Source organism: Pan troglodytes, chromosome 1 (genome assembly GCF_028858775.2).
Source record: "Pan troglodytes isolate AG18354 chromosome 1, NHGRI_mPanTro3-v2.0_pri, whole genome shotgun sequence".
NCBI lineage: Eukaryota > Metazoa > Chordata > Mammalia > Primates > Hominidae > Pan > Pan troglodytes.
The window spans coordinates 198,068,093-198,084,950 of record NC_072398.2 but is presented as its reverse complement, the minus strand read 5'-3'; the positions used below and the strand labels follow the sequence as shown (position 1 = coordinate 198,084,950).

Genomic DNA, 16,858 nt, shown 5'->3' with positions numbered 1-16,858 from the left:
CACCCACGCTCATCTGGCGTCTCTCACGCCTCCACTGGGGGTCCCAACATCAGAGCCAAGGCACACAGTGAAGCCGGTGTTCCGGAGAGCCCAGCTGTCCCCACCCCACCCCGGCTCCTCAGTTCCTCCAGCCGAGACCTCCCCACCTGCCTCCAAGCAGGAGGGACTAAGGCTAGACTCTGAGGACTTGAGAGGCTCAGTCTGGGAGCCTGGAGGCGGAGCCCTGGGGTGCCAGGAGGGGCTGAGCTGCCGATGCTGAAGAAACTCTGGGCTGGGAAGGGCCCTCTGGGCAGATGGCAAATGCTGCCGGCTTTACCTGCGAAGTAAATCCAGAAACCAGACCCACCCCGGCCATCTCTCAGCCTGAAATGGCCCCTTCTCCCACCTTGCCCCCAACTCCTCAAAGTCTCTTCTTGACATAATAACCCAAGGAAGCTGTCCACATGGAGGTCACACCCTCTCACTCTGCTCAAAGCCCCCCAGGACTTCCCATCTCATCTGGAATAAAAAGCCTAAAGTCATTGTCATAGGCCCCAAGGCTCTGGATGGCCCCAATGGCAGTTACCATTCTAACTGCCACACCCAAATCCCAACGTTTAAAAACACATGTCTAATATCGACATGTATATTGTGTCCATTGTTTATTGTCTGCGCCTGTAGTCCCACTACCTAGACAGAACAATGCTGGCCGCAGAACTAGTGTTTTATATGTATTTGTGGAATGAATGGATGAGGGCGCACACACTGGAAAAATCACTTAACCCCTTTGAGCCCATTTCTTCATGGGGACAATAAGGACCAACCCCTAGAAATGGAAAAGGGACAAAATCTCAGCCCAGCATGCGGAGAATGTTGCTGAGGCTGGGGGCAGGAGGAGCTGGGCTAGGGGTCATCGACTCTGGAGAGGAGCTGTGCGGTCGGCAGGCAGTGGGTAGGTGCCACAGGATCCCTAGGCAGATGTTCTGCCCTCCTGTCATGGCCTGCACAATCAGGCTGGGGAGGGAGGAAGGGAGGGGGTTTCCTTGATTGGAGGGGGGAGTGGGAGGAGCAGCTGACACCAAAGTTGGGAGGTGGGATTAATTCTGAGAGGGGGGTCGGGGTGAGGTCTGGAGTGGTGGGTTTGAGATGGGGGCCGGCTCGCCAAGGTGGAGGTGGGGAAGGGGGCGTGTCTGGTCCCCTACCCCGAAGACCTCAGTAGCTGGAGGAATGGGCGCTCCACGCTCCCAGCTCCGTTAGTTGGGAGTTGAGGCGCAGGAGCAGGGAGGGTGCCCAGGGTGCCAATTCGGCCCTAGAAGCGACGTGCGGCTCAGAGCCCAGGTGGGTATGGGGAAGGAAGCGGGGCGGAGTGGCCTGGGATCGCCCCCGGCTCAGGAGAGAGACCTCTTGGCACTACCGTGTCCCTTCATTCCGGCCACCAGAGCCGAGGTGCCGAGGAGAGGGGCGCCGCGATCCTCCTCCCCGGGCAGGGTGCTCCCTCGAGGGGGACCGGGGAACTGAGGGCGTCCCCTTCTCTCTCCGGGGCGGGGGTGGGGGGCGGAGCCCAGCGCGCCGCTCCCCAGCCCCCAGGGCTGGCGGGGACCCCCCCAGGGGAGGGGCTCCGGGTGAGCGCTGCGGGGCGTCTCCCTCGCAGTCCCGCCCGCCCCTCCTGCCGCCCCTGCCGCGCGCGCCGCAGCAGCGCCGCCTTCCCTGCGCAGTCGGTGTCTCCGCGTCGCTGGGTGAGTGGGGGCAGCTCCAGCCGGGGCCGGCGGATGAGGGCAGGGGGTTCCCGGAGCCGGGGGCCTACGTCCAGGGCTTCCTAACACCGCCGCTCCCGGGCTTCCCGGGAATCCTTGCCCCGGGTGGCGGGGGCGCTGGGGACTGGGAAGCGCGCGGTGCTCTCCAGGGTCCTGACCGCCGAGTGGCCGGCCCCTAGGAACCGCGTTCGACCGCCCTGGAGCGCCCCCTCCAGGAGGGGCCACGCGCCGGGCGCTGTCCTAGTGCTGAGCGGATGGAGGCGGGGGCTGGGGGACAGAGCTGAGGGAGGTTTGGAGCGGGTCCCCGGGGCTGGCTTCTCAGGTCGAGCTGAGGGGGTTCTTCCCATATGGGGGACTGGAGGTCTTTGCGGGCAGCTGAATCTTCTTGCAACCTGGAGTGGCAACTCCGAGGGTGGCAGGGCCCAGGGGGCACTGGAGGAGCTCTCCTGCTCCGCGCATCTCTCTGCCCCCACCCCGGTGACCCAGTTCCTTGGACCTTGAGGAGGGCAGTGAGGGACATGCCCCAGCCCTTCTCATTTCCTTAGCCCTTTCCCACTCACTTGTCCGGTGGGTCCTTAGCCTGGGCCATAAGAGGCTGGTCTAGAAAGGAGGGGCACCAACTTACAGAAACATGCATGTGACACACCGCCGAGGACACACACGGGTCCTCCAAATGGCCACACGGGCTCATTCCCTCACGCTGTGACGGGTGCATACCTGATCACATGCACATCTGAGGCACATGCAGGGACATAGATGGAAAGACACGGCAGGCAAATGCAATGCAAAAACCAGCGGTACACATCATGCATGAGCACATGCACTCACAACACACCCATTCACATGTGTGCAGAGCTTCATGCACATGTATGCATAAGGAAGCCCCTCCTTGCCCCAAGTGGGTGGGGGTCACCTGCACACACGCCTACATCCTTGTGCAGAACTGGCTGGCTGTTTCCTCTTCATTGCCTTCTACTCAGCCTCCACAATCTAACCTGCACTCAGGGGACCTTTCAGGACTAGATGAAGGGTAAGTGTTGGGGAGGCTTGGATGGGCTTGGGGGGGGGTCTCCTTGGAAAAGGGGCCCCGAGCAGGTCTGGGAAGGTTTGCAGCTCCCTCTCCTGGGACCTGGCAGCACCCCTGGGAAAACAGAAGGAAAACAAAGAAAAATGGCAAGGGTGCCTGAAGGTCCCACGTGCAGCTGGCCATGTGAGAGGTGTCGGCATGCGAGTTGGCGTGTGATGGCATGTGTGAGACATGTGGGGTCGTGGGCTGGTGTGTCTTGATGCACAGGGTATGGGAGTTGTGCGTGGTGCCATGTGTCGATTCGTGTGAGTTGTGGAGCAGAGGGAATGTCGTCATGTGTGGAGGCATGCTGACCCATGGGTGGGCGTGGGCTGGTACGTGAGTGGCATGGGATCCAGGGTGTGGATCTGGTGAGCTATGAAGCATACAGTTATCGGTATACATTCATTTGCAGTTTTTGCATGAGTTTTGTGGCACCTGGGTATATGTAAGTCATTTTTATTTATTTAACACTTATGTAGCACTTATCTATGCAGCCATGGTTCTAAGTGCTTCACACATATTAACTAATTTAATCCCCAAAACAATCCTCTTAGGTAAGTACTGTTATTACCCCACTTTAAAGATAAGGCAGAGAGAGTTTAAGGAACTTGCCCAAGGTCACATAGCTGGTAAGAGGAGGAGCTGGGATTCAAACCTAGGTGATCTGACTCTGGAGCCCACAGTAACACCTCCCTCTGCTGCCTCTTGTTGGGCACACCTGTCAGAGGGAGAACAGGGCAGTGTCTGGGCTGCGGGTATATTCAGTGCTGAGCAGGCACATGTGAGGCAATGAGAAGGCAGTGGGTAGGACGGAGGAGGATCAGAAGGTTTTTCTGCACCTCTGTGGGCAACTCTAGGAGTCAGCCTCATAATGCCATGGCTGTGTGACCTGAAGCAGCCACCTCACGTCTGTAAGCCTGCCTTCTCATCTGTAAAATGGGGCAAATCCCCATACAACCTGTTGCGAAAGTGAATTGGTGTGCATTTGTGAAGGCTTAGTGGCTGGCACCTAGAAGGGCCTCAGTAAATGTGAACCACCCTTCCCTTCCTCCCTCTCCCAGGAAAGTGTATGGTCCAGGGAGATGGTGTGGAGCATGGCATAGATACAGGATGCCTGGGTCTAGGCTGTGTGACCTTGGGCCAGTTCCTCTCTTTCACTGGGCCAAACAAGAGGCAGGGATGGCTGTTGGCAGGGGGGCCCATCTGGAGCAGTGTCTAGTAGCCAGGAGGGCCTGATCACTCCTCTCTGCCCTTGACCCCCTTGGGGACCCAGGTGGGACTTGGCTCGGCGGCCATGGGCAAGCAGAACAGCAAGCTGCGGCCCGAGATGTTGCAGGACCTGCGAGAGAACACAGAGTTCTCAGAGCTGGAGCTGCAGGAGTGGTACAAGGGCTTCCTCAAGGACTGCCCCACAGGAATCCTCAATGTGGATGAGTTCAAGAAGATCTACGCCAACTTCTTTCCCTATGGTGACGCCTCCAAGTTTGCCGAGCACGTCTTCCGCACCTTTGACACCAACAGCGATGGCACCATAGACTTTCGGGAGTTCATCATTGCGCTGAGCGTGACCTCGCGCGGCCGCCTGGAGCAGAAGCTCATGTGGGCCTTCAGCATGTATGACCTGGACGGCAACGGCTACATCAGCCGGGAGGAGATGCTGGAGATCGTGCAGGTGGGCCCCTGGGCCCCTCAGAATGCCAGGCACAGGGCCTGGCAGCTTGCACCCACCACCCCTTTTGATCCTCTCAGCAGACCTCGTAGGCATGTGGTGGCAGGGGATATTCTTGCAATCCCATTTTAAAAATTGTTTTTAGGAAATATTTCCCATTTAAAGAAAAGTTGAGAAAACTCCCCTATACCCTCTACCCAGATTCACCAATTAACATTTTCCCACAGTTGCTTCATCATTATCAGTGTATGTGTGCGTGTGTGCACACTAGTGTGTAACATTTTCTTGCTGTTCTGAACATTGGCCCTTTACCCCTGGATACATTAGGATATATTTCCTAAAAATAAGGACATTCTCTTACATAACCCATAATATGATTACCAAAGCCAGGATATTTAACATAGAAAGAATGCTATTATCTAATCTACCAACCATATTCCAATTTTGCCAACGGTCTCCATAATGTTCTTTATAGCATTTTTGGCCCTGACCTGGGGTCATGCATTGCATCTAGTTCTCATGTCTCTTTAGCCCCCTTTAATCTGGAATAGCTTCTCATCCTTTCTTTATCTTTTATGAATTGACATTTCTGCAGAGCACAGTCCAGCTATGTCTAGTTGATCCTCATTTACACCAGAGGAAACGGATGCTCAGAGAGATAAAGGCACTTGCTTGAGGCCACACAGCCTGTGTGAGTGGGCCATCTGGCACCACTGTCTACATTCCATCTGGATACCCAGCCATCTTCTAACTAATTGATTGAGGGCCCACTATGAGCCTAGCATTGAGTGAGGTGCTCATGAGCTCAGTGCGTGCTTACAACAACCCCATGAGGCTCAGAGAGGTGAGGTGATATGCCCAAAATCACACAGCACATAAGTGGAGAAAAGCTCTGGCTGGCCACTACTTAGAGCTGTCTACTGAGAGGGCTCTGGACTCATAGCCAGGAGGTCTGGCTTCCAGTTCTGGAAGTGGCCTTCAATCTTAGGTTGCTCATCTGTACGCTGATACTGACTTCACAAGGAGATTTAAGGACCAGATATAAATGCCTTTTGTTAGTACAAGTTTAAGTGTGCTGCATGTTAGCTTTATTTCAGAAACCACCCATCCCCTCAGCCCAGCCTTGAAGATGGCCAGGGCTCTGGTTCTATTTTATCTGCCTTTTTCCTAAGCCTTTACACGTTTTTTCACCTGTAAAGTGGGGGTGTTAATCCCCTGCCTCACAAGGCTATTGCAGGGATAGAGTGAGATAAGGACTTGAGCGGAAGGCTTGGCATATAATTGGTACTTGGTAGACATTAGCAATTGTCTGTTATTATTTTCTCCTCTGCACATCCTCTGCTCTAGCCAGAAGGGCCTTTTCAGCATCTTTGAAATGTGCCCTGACTAATCCTGTCATGCAGCTTTGCACAAGCTCTTGCCCCCTTTCCTTCTGCATCTCTGAATCCTTTCCCTTCTGGTTCCTCAGCTCCACAGACTGCTGCCCCAGCCACTGCTGGACTCTTGACTTTGGCTTCTCCTCTTGCTAAGGTCTGGGCCTGCTCTCCAGGTGGAGATGTGATGCCCTCCCCATACCTATGGCTAGAAAGGGGAAAGCCCTAATGTTTGCCATGGACTCCTGTGAGCCAGGCATTTGACTCTTTAGTTGCTTGATGGTAGGGGGATCTGGGGGTCCTGATGGTAGGGCCAGGTGGCCAGAATGGTGGAGGATCACCCGGACATGGACAGCAGCTGGGTACTGACTATCTGAAGGAATGTTGGCATTTTACCACTTAGTGTGCTGCACTGGTGTGTACTGGTAAACCCCAATCCTGCTGGAGCCACCACGCCCGGGCGTCAGTCAAGCTAGACCCATTCCCTGGGCATCCTCAGGACCCCTTTCTGGTGGCCTCTGCTATCCAGGCCCTGGCTTCTTTTAGGGCAGCCCGGGGGCCCCAGACAGCTGGTGCACACAGAGATCTGCAAGCCCCAGTGCCTGATTAATGACAAGTTGGCTCCCATGAAACCATGAGTAAGCAGCAATTCCAGACAATTAGTTAGGAGGCCCAGGAGAAGGCTATCACAGGGTTACTGGTCACTGGCCCAGTTCTTCTCAAGACCGAGCCCTCTGCCAGGTAGTGGACACACTGGAGAGGAAGAGACTGCACCTCTTGGGGCTCCCACTCTGGTGGGGGAGACAGATGTGTAGGTCACACTGACAAGCTCAGTGACAGGGGTGTAAAGGTGTCATCTGGGAACCAGGGGACTGAGTGGCAGGGAAGACTTGAGGATGTGGAGGATGAATAATGACTATAATATGAGCTGCTGTTTACTGACCACCCACTCTAGCCAGCCACGGTTCCTCACACATAATCTCATTTAATCTGAGGAAACTGAGGCTCACAGATACATATATGTCCAAGGCTACACAGTTAGTGAGTAGTTCAACCAGGACACCACTCCAGGTCCATCTAACTTTAGAAACTTGAGACTACCAGACCCCTCTATTCATGTGCTGGTCAGACAGGTAGTGATATCCAGTCACAACTGTGGCTACCATTCATTGAGCAGTTACTACAGACCGGGTCTAATGCTAAAGGCCCTGCTGATTATCACCACCCCACACTGCCCAAGCATCCCTCCAGCAGCTAAGAGGGAACAGGTACAAATCGAGTCTCTGCCATCAATTTCCTTCTGAGCCTCAGTTTCTTATCTGGAAAATGGGGATCATGATACCTGTTTTTCAGGGCTTGCGTGAGGTTTAGAAATAGTGCATGTGAAGTACCTGGCACAGAGCGGGCCCCTGATAAGTGGTACTTAGTATTGTTATTCCAGGCAAAGACTGTAAATGCTGGAGAATCTGAAGGGCCAGGGGTGTTTGGCTGTTGGCAGAATCACGCAGCCAGGGGAGACCTGATGGAGGAGGGTCAGCAGTGGACAGATTGTAAAGCATCTTAAATCCCAAGGGCTGAATGGTTTGAATTTGGTACAGAGGGCAGTGGGAAGTGCCAATGGCTTTTAAATAGGGAAGTCCCTGCCTGGTCCCAGGTTCTGGGGATATGGGCATTAGCTAGACGTCCATGTTTGCAGGAACAACCCTGCAAAGACATAATTACTTCTGGAGAGATGTCTGCAAAGGAAAAGTCCGCCAGGCTCTGGGCCCATATGCACCCTGACCCAGCCTGGGTTGGAGAAGACCTCCCTAAGAAAACAGCTTGTAAACTGAGCCCCAAGGAGAAGTGGGAAGCAGCAGCAGGAGCTGGGTGCAAGGCGGGCCTAAGAGGAGGCCTGTGTGTGACGGGAGTGAGGGGGTGGTGTGCAGGCTGGGGACGTAACAGTGGAGATCTGTGTTCGGAAAGAGCTTTCAGAGGCAGCATGGGGGACAGACCCGAGGGACAGAGGCTGGAAGAGACCAGTGTGGAGGCTGAAGCTGGATCTGAGGCAGCAGAAGTTTATGGGATGGGAGAAGGGAGGCTTCTTGGAGGAAGTGTCGGTCGGGTAAAGCTGGAAGATTGAGGAGACAGGTTCGGTCCTTGAGCTCCATGGCACTGCGACCCAGGCTACAGGCCAAGCCCTACGTGCTCTGTACATTTAGCGCAAGAACTCTCTTTCACGTCGCCTCGGGAGCTACTGCACGTGGCGGCTGCCGCCCTCTGCCTAGCCCAGCCTAGCCAAGCCTGGCGGTCCCTGCCCGCTGCAGATGCTCATTTGCATTCATTTGCATACTGTTCCCCGCCCCTCTGGGCCCAGCTGCCTCTGGCCCTCCAGCCCGCGCCGCGCCCCCTGCCGGCAGCAGACGGCCCCGCAGCGCAGTGCCGCCCCCTTGGCCCGGCGCCCCCTTTCGACCACCGAGCGCGGGCCGCTCTGGGCCCGGGTGCCAGCCCGGTACTTACCCCCGACCCGCGTCCCGGGCACGCGCTCCTGAGCCCGCCGCTCCAGGCCCTCCACTGTCGGGCCCCGGTGTCCTCCAACATCTCTACTGACCCCTGCGCCCCCAAATTCCCGGCGCCCGCTCGGAGCTTTCACCTGCGGCGCCTTTGCTCCTTTCCCACCCAGCCCTCCAAGGGAGCGCGGCAGGACCCGCCCGATAGCCCTCTCTTCTGGGAGGCCTTCCCGGACACGCCTTCCCGAAGCCCTCGGCTCCCCACGCCTCCGTGATTCCCCACTCCACCTTGCCCAGGCGGGGGCAGCAAACGTCAGAGAGGCCGGGGGCGCCTCTGAATCTTGCGGGTGGGGGCTCGGGCAGGCTCCTCTCACTCCTCGCCTCCCCTCCCGCCCCCAGGCCATTTACAAGATGGTTTCGTCCGTGATGAAGATGCCGGAGGACGAGTCGACCCCGGAAAAGAGGACTGAGAAAATCTTCCGCCAAATGGACACAAACAACGACGGTGAGGGGCAGGGGCGGGACGGGGTGGACGGGGCGGGCGCCTTTCCCTCCCTCCCTCCCTGCCTCCCTTTCCCGCTCCGCCTCCCCTCGCTAGGCTGCCGCCTCCTCCCCCATCACCGCTCCCCTCGCCCTGCAGGCAAGCTGTCCTTGGAGGAGTTCATCCGCGGGGCCAAAAGCGACCCATCCATCGTGCGTCTGCTGCAGTGCGACCCCAGCAGCGCCTCCCAGTTCTGAGAGGAGCCAGGTTCCCCTTCCTCCCTCCCTTCACCGGCCCCCTCCCGGCTCTTAGCTTCCACTCCCTTGTGTGTATTCTGGCTGGGGGCCAGATTGGGGAAGCCCTTCTCCCCGGGTCTGCCCTGTGGGGGGCTTCCGGAAAAGGGAACCCTGCGGTACCCCCAGGCCAAAGCAAGTAAGCGGTTAGCACCCCCCAATCCCAGAGGCAACAATAGAGACACAGGCTGGGTTGGTCTGCCCCTCAGTCAGGCCCCCTTACCCACCCACCAGCCCCGAGGCCAGACCCCTCCCCCAAAGGGGCAGTCCCCTTCTTGCAGGTCTCAGCTTGCGGGGTGGGGGGAGTCATGCCCAGGGGAGGAGACTTTTTATCTGGAGGGGAGAGAAGGATTCTAGGGGTGTGGAGTTGGAGAAAGAGGCTTCCTTGAGCCACCCTTCCCACCCCAGCCCTTGCTGGTCCCTAGGCCAAGCCACCAAGTGAAACCTTCCAGGATACTAGCCCGCCAGCTGTGGGTCCCAGAAAGCCAGCCTGCCTTTTAGCACTTGGATACACACAGACCCACGGAGCTCTCTGTGTTTGGCCTCTCACACACACACAGGCCCATAGACAGATGGGCAGATGCACCCAGAGCCCCATGCACAGTGTCCTGCGTGGGAAAGAGGCACGGTCCCCCCGGCTGAGCCCCTGTCCTCCCCTCTGTCCCCCCAACCGCCCCCCCTGCATGCAGCCAAATGGAGCATCTCTGTTCTTTTTAATAATTTCAGAATAAAGTCTCATTTCAGTGCAGTGGGCTGGGTGGTGGGGGAGAGGGTTGAAAGCCCCACTTGGGTCCCCGAGGGTCCATTGAGCCCTCTCAGGCCAGCTCCAGGAATCCTGGCCTGGTCACAGAGCAGAGTTGCTTGCAGGGTCCTAGTGGCCATCGGGCCTGGGCAGGACATCATCTCTCAGAGGGTCAGAGGCTCAGAGCTGGTGCAGCTCAGCAGGTCACGGCCCTCCACCAGCTCTGGGTTCTCCCGCATCTGCAGAGACACAGGAGGCTGCCAGACCCACTGGTTCTCAGCCTGGGTCTCCTCCTCCAGGACATCCGGGAAATGGAAGGAGGTGAGGGCTGGAAGGCTCTCTGGGGGCAAAGGGGCATCACTACCCACTCCACTGCAAGAGCCAGGCCTGACCTTTGCAATGCCCTCAGTGCGAGCCCAGACACCCCTGCCCCTCCCTCAAGACTCATCCTGGGCCCTAGGAGAGCCAGGTGTCAGCTGTGTGACTCTGCTGGGAGATCTCACCTCTCCCAGCCTCCAGGCCTCTCCCTTTGCTCCTGGGGAGAAAACTTCTGCCCCATTTCTCAAGGTGGGGGCCCATACATAGGGGTGGGGCAGAGCAGCTTGGGCACCCTGGCAGGGGCTCCCAGGAAATTCGGGGAGTCAGGGCTGTGGAGGGAACTTACCATGTGGTGGCTGCTTTTCCCCCACCAGGGCCTCAGCTCCAGCAGCTGGTGGGTGAGCTGAGCACAGCGTACAGCAAACACATTCTCCGCCACGCAGAGCACTAGGGCGATGCCCCAGAGGCACAGGCTGGAGCTCTGCGGGGCATGGGGCAGAGATGGCTGGCTGGAGTTGGGGGTGGAGGGTGGATTCCAAGAGCCCTTCCCACCCGTGCGAGGGCCTGGTGCCACTACTCCAGGCCTAGGTACTCACATAAATGCGTGTGGGGTCGAAGGGACAGTCAGGTGCGAGGGCCAGTAGTTCAGAGCTCCCAAAAGTGCAGGCAGCCAGCAGTGCCTTGCCCTGGGTGGCAAAGGTCACGGCGATGGAGGCCAAGAGGCCGAGGGCACAGGTCAGAGAAAGGAGAGCACAGGCCACGCTCGAGCTAAACACTGTCCAGCGCTGGACGGGGGAGGCCACTGGTCAATGGGCGTCGTGCTTGGCCCCCATGGGCAGCTCTGGCCTCCCTGAGGGTCAGCCTTACCCTCTCCAAGGAGGCCAGGCCCTTGGCAGGTGGCTGCTGCCCCTACCCTTCCCTCACAGCCCCATCCCAGGAGGCACCACGTACCAGGGGGGTGCTAGGGAGGTAGCGTGACAACACGATGGCTGCGATGCCTGAAGTGATGACCTGTAGGGAAGGCTCAAGTCAGCCCTGACTCCTTGGCTGGAGGAACAGGGGCAGGGGGATCAGGGCCACTCTGGGATAATGATCTCACCGGCGCCAACCATTGCCCTCCAGACTCCCCCACCCCTCACCTGCTGCTTAGCCTGGGCCTCACATCTCCATCTGCCTCCTCATAGTCCAGCCTGACATGATGTTTCTAAAACAGTCACTCCCTCTCTACAACCTTCCATGAGTCCCCACTCCTAAGGCTGTGTCTCAAGCAGGTTCATGTATCCTGGGGCCATCGGGGCATGCCAGGGTATGCATGGGACACCCCTTTCTGGAATGAAAAAGATTGTGGAAGAAACTAACCCAGTTAGCAAGGAACTAAAATCAAAATTGTTACATTGAAACAAACCAAGACATGTTATGGAGTAGAATTTTAAATCTCTGGGAGTATTTTCAATGATTCCAGGCTCTTAGTGACCAGATCCCAGCCCCAACCCTGTTGGCTTCTCAGCCCTACCTGGGCTACCTTCCTCCCTCACTGCTCTGGATGTGGATGCCCATACACAGCCTGCTCAGGACACTGCCCATGCACCCTCTCACCTTCCTGCTCCTCTGCCCGTGTGGATCCTGCAAGCCCTGCTCAGGTTTGCACACATTTCCCTAACCAGCCTCCATCCCAAGGGGTGGGGCTACCCCACAGTTCAGCCCAACAGCTGCCCTCTGGATCTTTGGGGTCCACCCAGCCAGCCTTCCTCCTGATGTTCCTCACTGGACCAGGCTTGGGCCAGACCCATCTGAGGCAGGTGGTATGACGGGGTGCTGGGTTCCAGGCCCAGCATGTCTTTAGTTCACATGAGAGCCACAACAGAGTGCCTCATCTCTGTGGGCTTAGCCCCACTCTGCAGGATGAGCTGACAGAAAGGACACTGGTTTTGGTGTCAGACACAAATAGTTTCCAATCTGGTTTGGCTTCTGTGTATCAGCAGGAGGTTGGGTGAATCCCTGAGTCTTGGTTTCCTCTTTTGTGAAACAGGGATAATAATGGCCCCCAGTTGCTGGGAGCAGTGAGGATTAACCGAGTAAGTGAGGGGAAGGCTGAAGTGGTCCAGCTCAAAGTCCATCCTGGTGGACCTCCTCGCCCTGAGCTCACTGCCTTCCCTGCCTTCCTCACAACAGTATTAGAGGAACTCCAAGGACCCTGCACACATCCACCCATCCCAGCCCTGTCCCACCAACAGAGCCTCTCTTTCTTGCTGGGACCTATGACCCCCATTCTCCCAAGCCTTGAGGCCAGCAGGCTGTCTGAGCTTTATTTTGCAAGGGAGGAACAGGCCTAGAGAGAGAAATAAGTCCCTCAGCCAGGAGAAGGCAGGGATGGAACTCAGACACTGATGTGCGGGAGGATCTTCCCCCGAGGCTGTGGCCACTTGTGCTGACCGGCAAGAAAGAGCTTTAGAAACTTGAGACTACCAGACCCCTCCATTCATGTGCTAGTCAAACAGGTACTGATATCTGGTCACAACCGTGGCTACCATTCATTGAGCAGTTGCTACAGACCGGGCCTAATGCTAAGCTCCTGCCAAATTGGTTTTCTCAGAATCTCCAGAACAGATCTTAGTCATTTCCACCTCCAACCTTCCCGTCTCCCGTTCTCTGTACTCGGAATGCCATCTCAGCTTCCTTTCCTGCCTATGCTAGCCTCAGCATGCCAATATGTAGGTTCTGGTCATGGCAGCCTGTCTGTGAACTCCTGCTCATCCATCAATACCCAGGTCAGAGGCCTGCACTCTGTGAAACCCTCCGGCACCCTCCCAAGCTCACCTCCTGCTCCTTTCTTCTGTCCAGTGGTGCTGTGGCTATTCCTCGATGTAATAATCATCCTAGCTCACAGTAGTGGGTGCTAACAACATGCCATGCCAGACACTGTGCTAAGCACTTTGTGTGGATGATCTCATCAGTACCCATTAGGACCCTCAGAGGTAAACACTGTTACCATCTCCATTTGATAGATGAAGAAGTTGAGTGACTTGGGCAGTTGGTAAGTGGCAGACAAACGGTTAGTCCTTGAGGCTGTCTGCTTACCACCACAGGCTCTGGGTGGGGACCTGTTGAAGACCCTTCAAGCCCCCTCCAGCCTCCTCCCAGCAACCACCCTCCCAGCCTGGCCATACCACGATGGCAGAAGTGACAGAGAGGATGTTGACCACGCAGTACTGCAGAGCCACCGCATCTTGAGGGGTGCCCACGTAGCGCAGCACTGTGCCATGGAACAGGGCAGCTGTGATGAAGCTCACATGGCCCAGCACCACCAGCACCAGGCCTGTCTTCATCAGCACCTTCCGGAAGTCGCCCACACTCAGGCCTCCTGTGGGGGACAGCTATGTCAGGGCTGTGCGTGGGGCTTATCCTGCTGGGCAGAAGGGGAAGCTGAGGCCCTGGCCCTAGTGATGGACATTGGGTTCTAAATGTATTTCTGAATGACTTGGAGCCAGTAACTTGTCTTCTTTGAGCCTTGGTCTCCTCATCCATAAAAGGGGTTCGGGATGCCTTTGTGAGAATCCTTGGGACTCTAAGGCTGGACAAGCACACAGGTGGCTCTTAGCAGTAGCGCTTGTTAGTGTTCAAGGTCATGAGTGGGGGGCGCTAGCTCAGGTCTCTAGCTCTAGACTTCGAGATCCTTCCACTAAGCTCCCCATTCACTGATTCGTGTGTTCACTACACATGTTCACAGAGTGTCTGCTCTGTGCCAGGCCCTGGGGTACCACGGTGAGCTCCACAGTCACTCTCCAGGCCACAAGGAGCCAGAGTTCATTGGGCAGGAATTGGGCCCTGCTTGGTACTCAGATTCATGGATAGGGCCTGGTACACAGCAGATGCTGACACTGCTGCTGAACTGAACTGCCCAGAGCCAGGTGACTTGGGGAGGTAACTCAAGGCTCTGAATCTCCATGTCCCCATCTGTAAAATGGGAAGAAGAACCTTGCCTCTCAGTGGGTCCATGAGGAAGTGGATGGGAAAGTGTGGTGTACCCTGAGGGTACTGGGAAAAGCAAGCTCTCAGTGCAGGGGGAACCTGGCAGGATGGAGTGAGTGGGGGAAGCTGGGATCAAAAGAACACTGGGACTCATTCAGATGCTCTCAGTGGCCAAGTGGCTGCCCAGCCCTACCTGCACATGCCGGCTCCCGACCTGCTGTCTGAAATTTGCCCATAAGTCCTAGCTCTGCCTTCAAGGAGACACACCACACCCCCTGGCCCTGCCAGCCCCTCACTAGAGCCAGCTCTGAGACTTGAAGACTGTGGTCAGGCCCTAGAACTAAACATCCCCTTCTTTAGCTGCTTCTGATGGGATGTGACTCTGAGTCCCTTCCTAGACCTCCCTCTCCTCATCTGTGGTAGAGCGGTTTGGTCATATTTAATATATGGTAGCTCTGCAGCTGAAAAAAAAAAAAGAAAAAAAGAGGCTGGGCACAGTGGTCATGCCTCTAATCCCAGCACTTTGGGAGGGCAAGGTGGGAGAATCACTTAAAGCCAGGAGTTCAAGACCAGCCTGATGAACATAGCAAGATCCCATCTCTACCAAAAAGATAAAAATAAAAAATTAGGCAGGCATGGTGGTACATGCCTCTAGTCCCAGTTATTCAGGAGGCTGAGGCAGAAGGATCTTCTGAGCCCAGGAGGTGGAGGCCACAGTGAGCTATAATCGTGCCATTGCACTCCAGCCTGGGCTACAGAGCCAGAGACCCCGTCTAAAAAAAAATGAAATCTCTACACTGGACGCTCTGGGACATCTGTCCCAAGCTGTGCCAAGAGACAGTCCCCAGGGAGCAGGAAGGGATGGGGCTATTCAGTCACAGACTTGCTGTGTGACCATGCACCAGCCCCTCCCCTCTGGGCCCCAAGTTCCACATCTATAAAATGGGGAGGTATTGGTCCAGCCAGTGTCTGAGACCCCTGGAGACTGCAGGACCCTCTGGAGCTGAACCAGGTCTAGCAGAAGCAGAGGGCAGACGATGGGCTGGACAGGCACCATGAGACTGGAATAGCATTGTGAAGATGGACTGCCAGCCAAGCAGGAAGGGGCATGGCAGCTTCAGCGCAGGAGCCTGACCCACCTCACCCCCTCCACCCACCTACCTGGGAGCTCGGTGTCTACCTTCCAGCTGAGGGCTGGACTCAATAACAACAGCATCCCAGGACCAAGACTTTGGTCAAAGAGGAGGCACGGTGCCAGCATGGGGCTGTGCCTGGAGCACTGGACTGAGCCTGGAGCAGTCCTTGACTTTTTAAATTAAATTGATTGAGACAGAGTCTTACTCTGTAGCCCAGGCTGGAGTGCACTGGCCTGATCGTGGCTCACTGAAACCTCTGCCTCCTGGGCTCAGGTGATCCTTCCACCTCAGCCTCCTGAGTAGCCGGGCTAAATTTTTTTTTCTTTATTTAAATTTTTTGTAGAGACGGATTTCACTATGTTGGCCAGGCTAGTCTCTCCTGGACTCAAGCGATCCGCCTGCCTCGGCCTCCCAGAGTGCTGCCTCCCAGATGAAGCCCAGCTGGCTTCATTTCTGTCTTACCACTGTGGGAGCGCATAGCAGCGCAGCCGGCAAGGTGCTAAGCGCTTTACTCTTAGAAGCTGCCCTCATCCTCATAGTAGTCCTAGGAGGTGGGAACTACTGTCCCCCTCTTACAGACAAAGAAACTGAGGCTCACAAGGTCTCTCGGCTAGACAGCGGGGATGCCCCAGGACTCTGCTGCCCACAAGCAGCATCACCGTGCCCAGGCAGTGGAAGGAGGGGGCACATTAGTCCCGCTCCCCCGCTGCTGATTCTTTTTGCCCACGGCTTTCCTTCCTGGCCTCGGGAGAGTGGAGAGTATGTAAGTGGGAGCCCCTTGTAAGGCTGGGGAAGCTGAGGCCTGGCCCCGGGGTCCCTTCTGGGTAAGATGGGGCTGCTCTCTCCAGCGTCTCCTCTGCCGCCCACCCGGGGGTCCCCGAGGGCAGTCGTGCGCCTCCGCAGGAAAGGCAAGAGAGGGCGAGGGTAAGAGACGCTACAGCCACATCGAGAAGACACCCGCAGCGCTCCTCCCCTCCATTTCACTGCTGGGGAAACTGAGGCCCAGAGAGGAAAGTGACCCGACCCCGGCCTCGTAGTAAGTTAGAGGCAGAGCAGGTGGCCTGGCCCCCTGGGGGCTCGGACTCCGGGCTCAGTGCTCCGCTCCTGTGGGAGGGTTGGGGTGGTTCGGGGCCTCCCGCGCGCCCCCCGTCGCTCACCGAGGCGCAGACACATGTCGGCTCCGCGCTGGTCCCGCCCCCGGCTTCAGCGCGGCTCCCGAGGCTGCGGGCCGCCGGGGGACCCTGCTCCCATCCCGCTGGCCAGTCGCCCGCGCGTCCCGCACCGCCGCGCTCGCCCACTTCCCGCCCGGAGCCCGGGGCTGGGCGGCGCCGGGCCGGCCTCCCTTCCCGTCACCCCCCGGGCCGCCCGGCCCCGCAGCGCCCCCGCGGCTCGTGCGCCTCCCGGCCGGTCGGACCGGCTGAGCAGCCCGTGGCCCGCCCGCTGAGTCAGGCGCCGCCCCGCCCGGCCCGCCCGGCGCCGAGCCGCCCTCCCTCAGCCCACCGGCGGCGGCGGGCCCGCTCTAGAAAGGGAAACTGAGGCTCTGAGGAGCCGCCCCGCGCGGGCCCGCGGCAAGTTGGGGGTTGCCG

The 16,858-nt window shown here is 57.4% G+C and overlaps 2 protein-coding genes across 5 annotated transcripts; one reads left to right on the top strand and one right to left on the bottom strand.

Annotated features, from left to right (window-relative positions):
- Positions 1-1,219: 1,219 nt before the first annotated feature.
- On the top strand, positions 1,220-9,855 carry HPCA (hippocalcin). Of its 3 annotated transcripts, none has more exons than XM_009453156.4 (4): positions 1,220-1,317; positions 4,076-4,474; positions 8,733-8,838; positions 8,974-9,855. In XM_009453156.4, exons 2-4 carry the CDS (start codon positions 4,097-4,099, stop codon positions 9,069-9,071), a joined length of 582 nt encoding a protein of 193 aa, XP_009451431.1. In that variant the 5' UTR covers positions 1,220-1,317; positions 4,076-4,096; the 3' UTR covers positions 9,072-9,855. The 3 variants fall into 3 exon arrangements, with proteins under 3 accessions (XP_009451431.1, XP_001155509.2, XP_009451430.1); XM_001155509.6 differs by lacking the exon at positions 1,220-1,317 and adding an exon at positions 1,610-1,715; XM_009453155.5 differs by lacking the exon at positions 1,220-1,317 and adding an exon at positions 2,317-2,763.
- On the bottom strand, positions 9,804-16,609 carry TMEM54 (transmembrane protein 54). Of its 2 annotated transcripts, none has more exons than XM_016958575.4 (6): positions 16,430-16,609; positions 13,335-13,528; positions 11,119-11,178; positions 10,764-10,952; positions 10,514-10,648; positions 9,804-10,142 (listed from the first exon to the last, which is right to left on the bottom strand). In XM_016958575.4, exons 1-6 carry the CDS (start codon positions 16,443-16,445, stop codon positions 10,014-10,016), a joined length of 723 nt encoding a protein of 240 aa, XP_016814064.1. In that variant the 5' UTR covers positions 16,446-16,609; the 3' UTR covers positions 9,804-10,013. The 2 variants fall into 2 exon arrangements, with proteins under 2 accessions (XP_016814064.1, XP_016814065.1); XM_016958576.3 differs by having other exon boundaries at positions 9,804-10,088; positions 16,430-16,607.
- Positions 16,610-16,858: the final 249 nt, after the last annotated feature.

Bases quoted from the DNA above. Each gene is read 5' to 3' on its own strand.
- TMEM54 (XM_016958575.4), bottom strand. The intron at 11,179-13,334 runs GTATGGCCAGGC...CCTTCCCTACAG, and splicing joins CTGTCACTTCTGCCATCGTG to GTCATCACTTCAGGCATCGC. The intron at 10,143-10,513 runs GTAAGTTCCCTC...GATGTCCTGGAG, and splicing joins GGAAAAGCAGCCACCACATG to GAGGAGACCCAGGCTGAGAA.
- HPCA (XM_009453156.4), top strand. From the start codon at position 4,097: ATGGGCAAGCAGAACAGCAAGCTGCGGCCCGAGATGTTGCAGGACCTG. The intron at 4,475-8,732 runs GTGGGCCCCTGG...TCCCGCCCCCAG, and splicing joins AGATGCTGGAGATCGTGCAG to GCCATTTACAAGATGGTTTC. The intron at 8,839-8,973 runs GTGAGGGGCAGG...CTCGCCCTGCAG, and splicing joins AATGGACACAAACAACGACG to GCAAGCTGTCCTTGGAGGAG.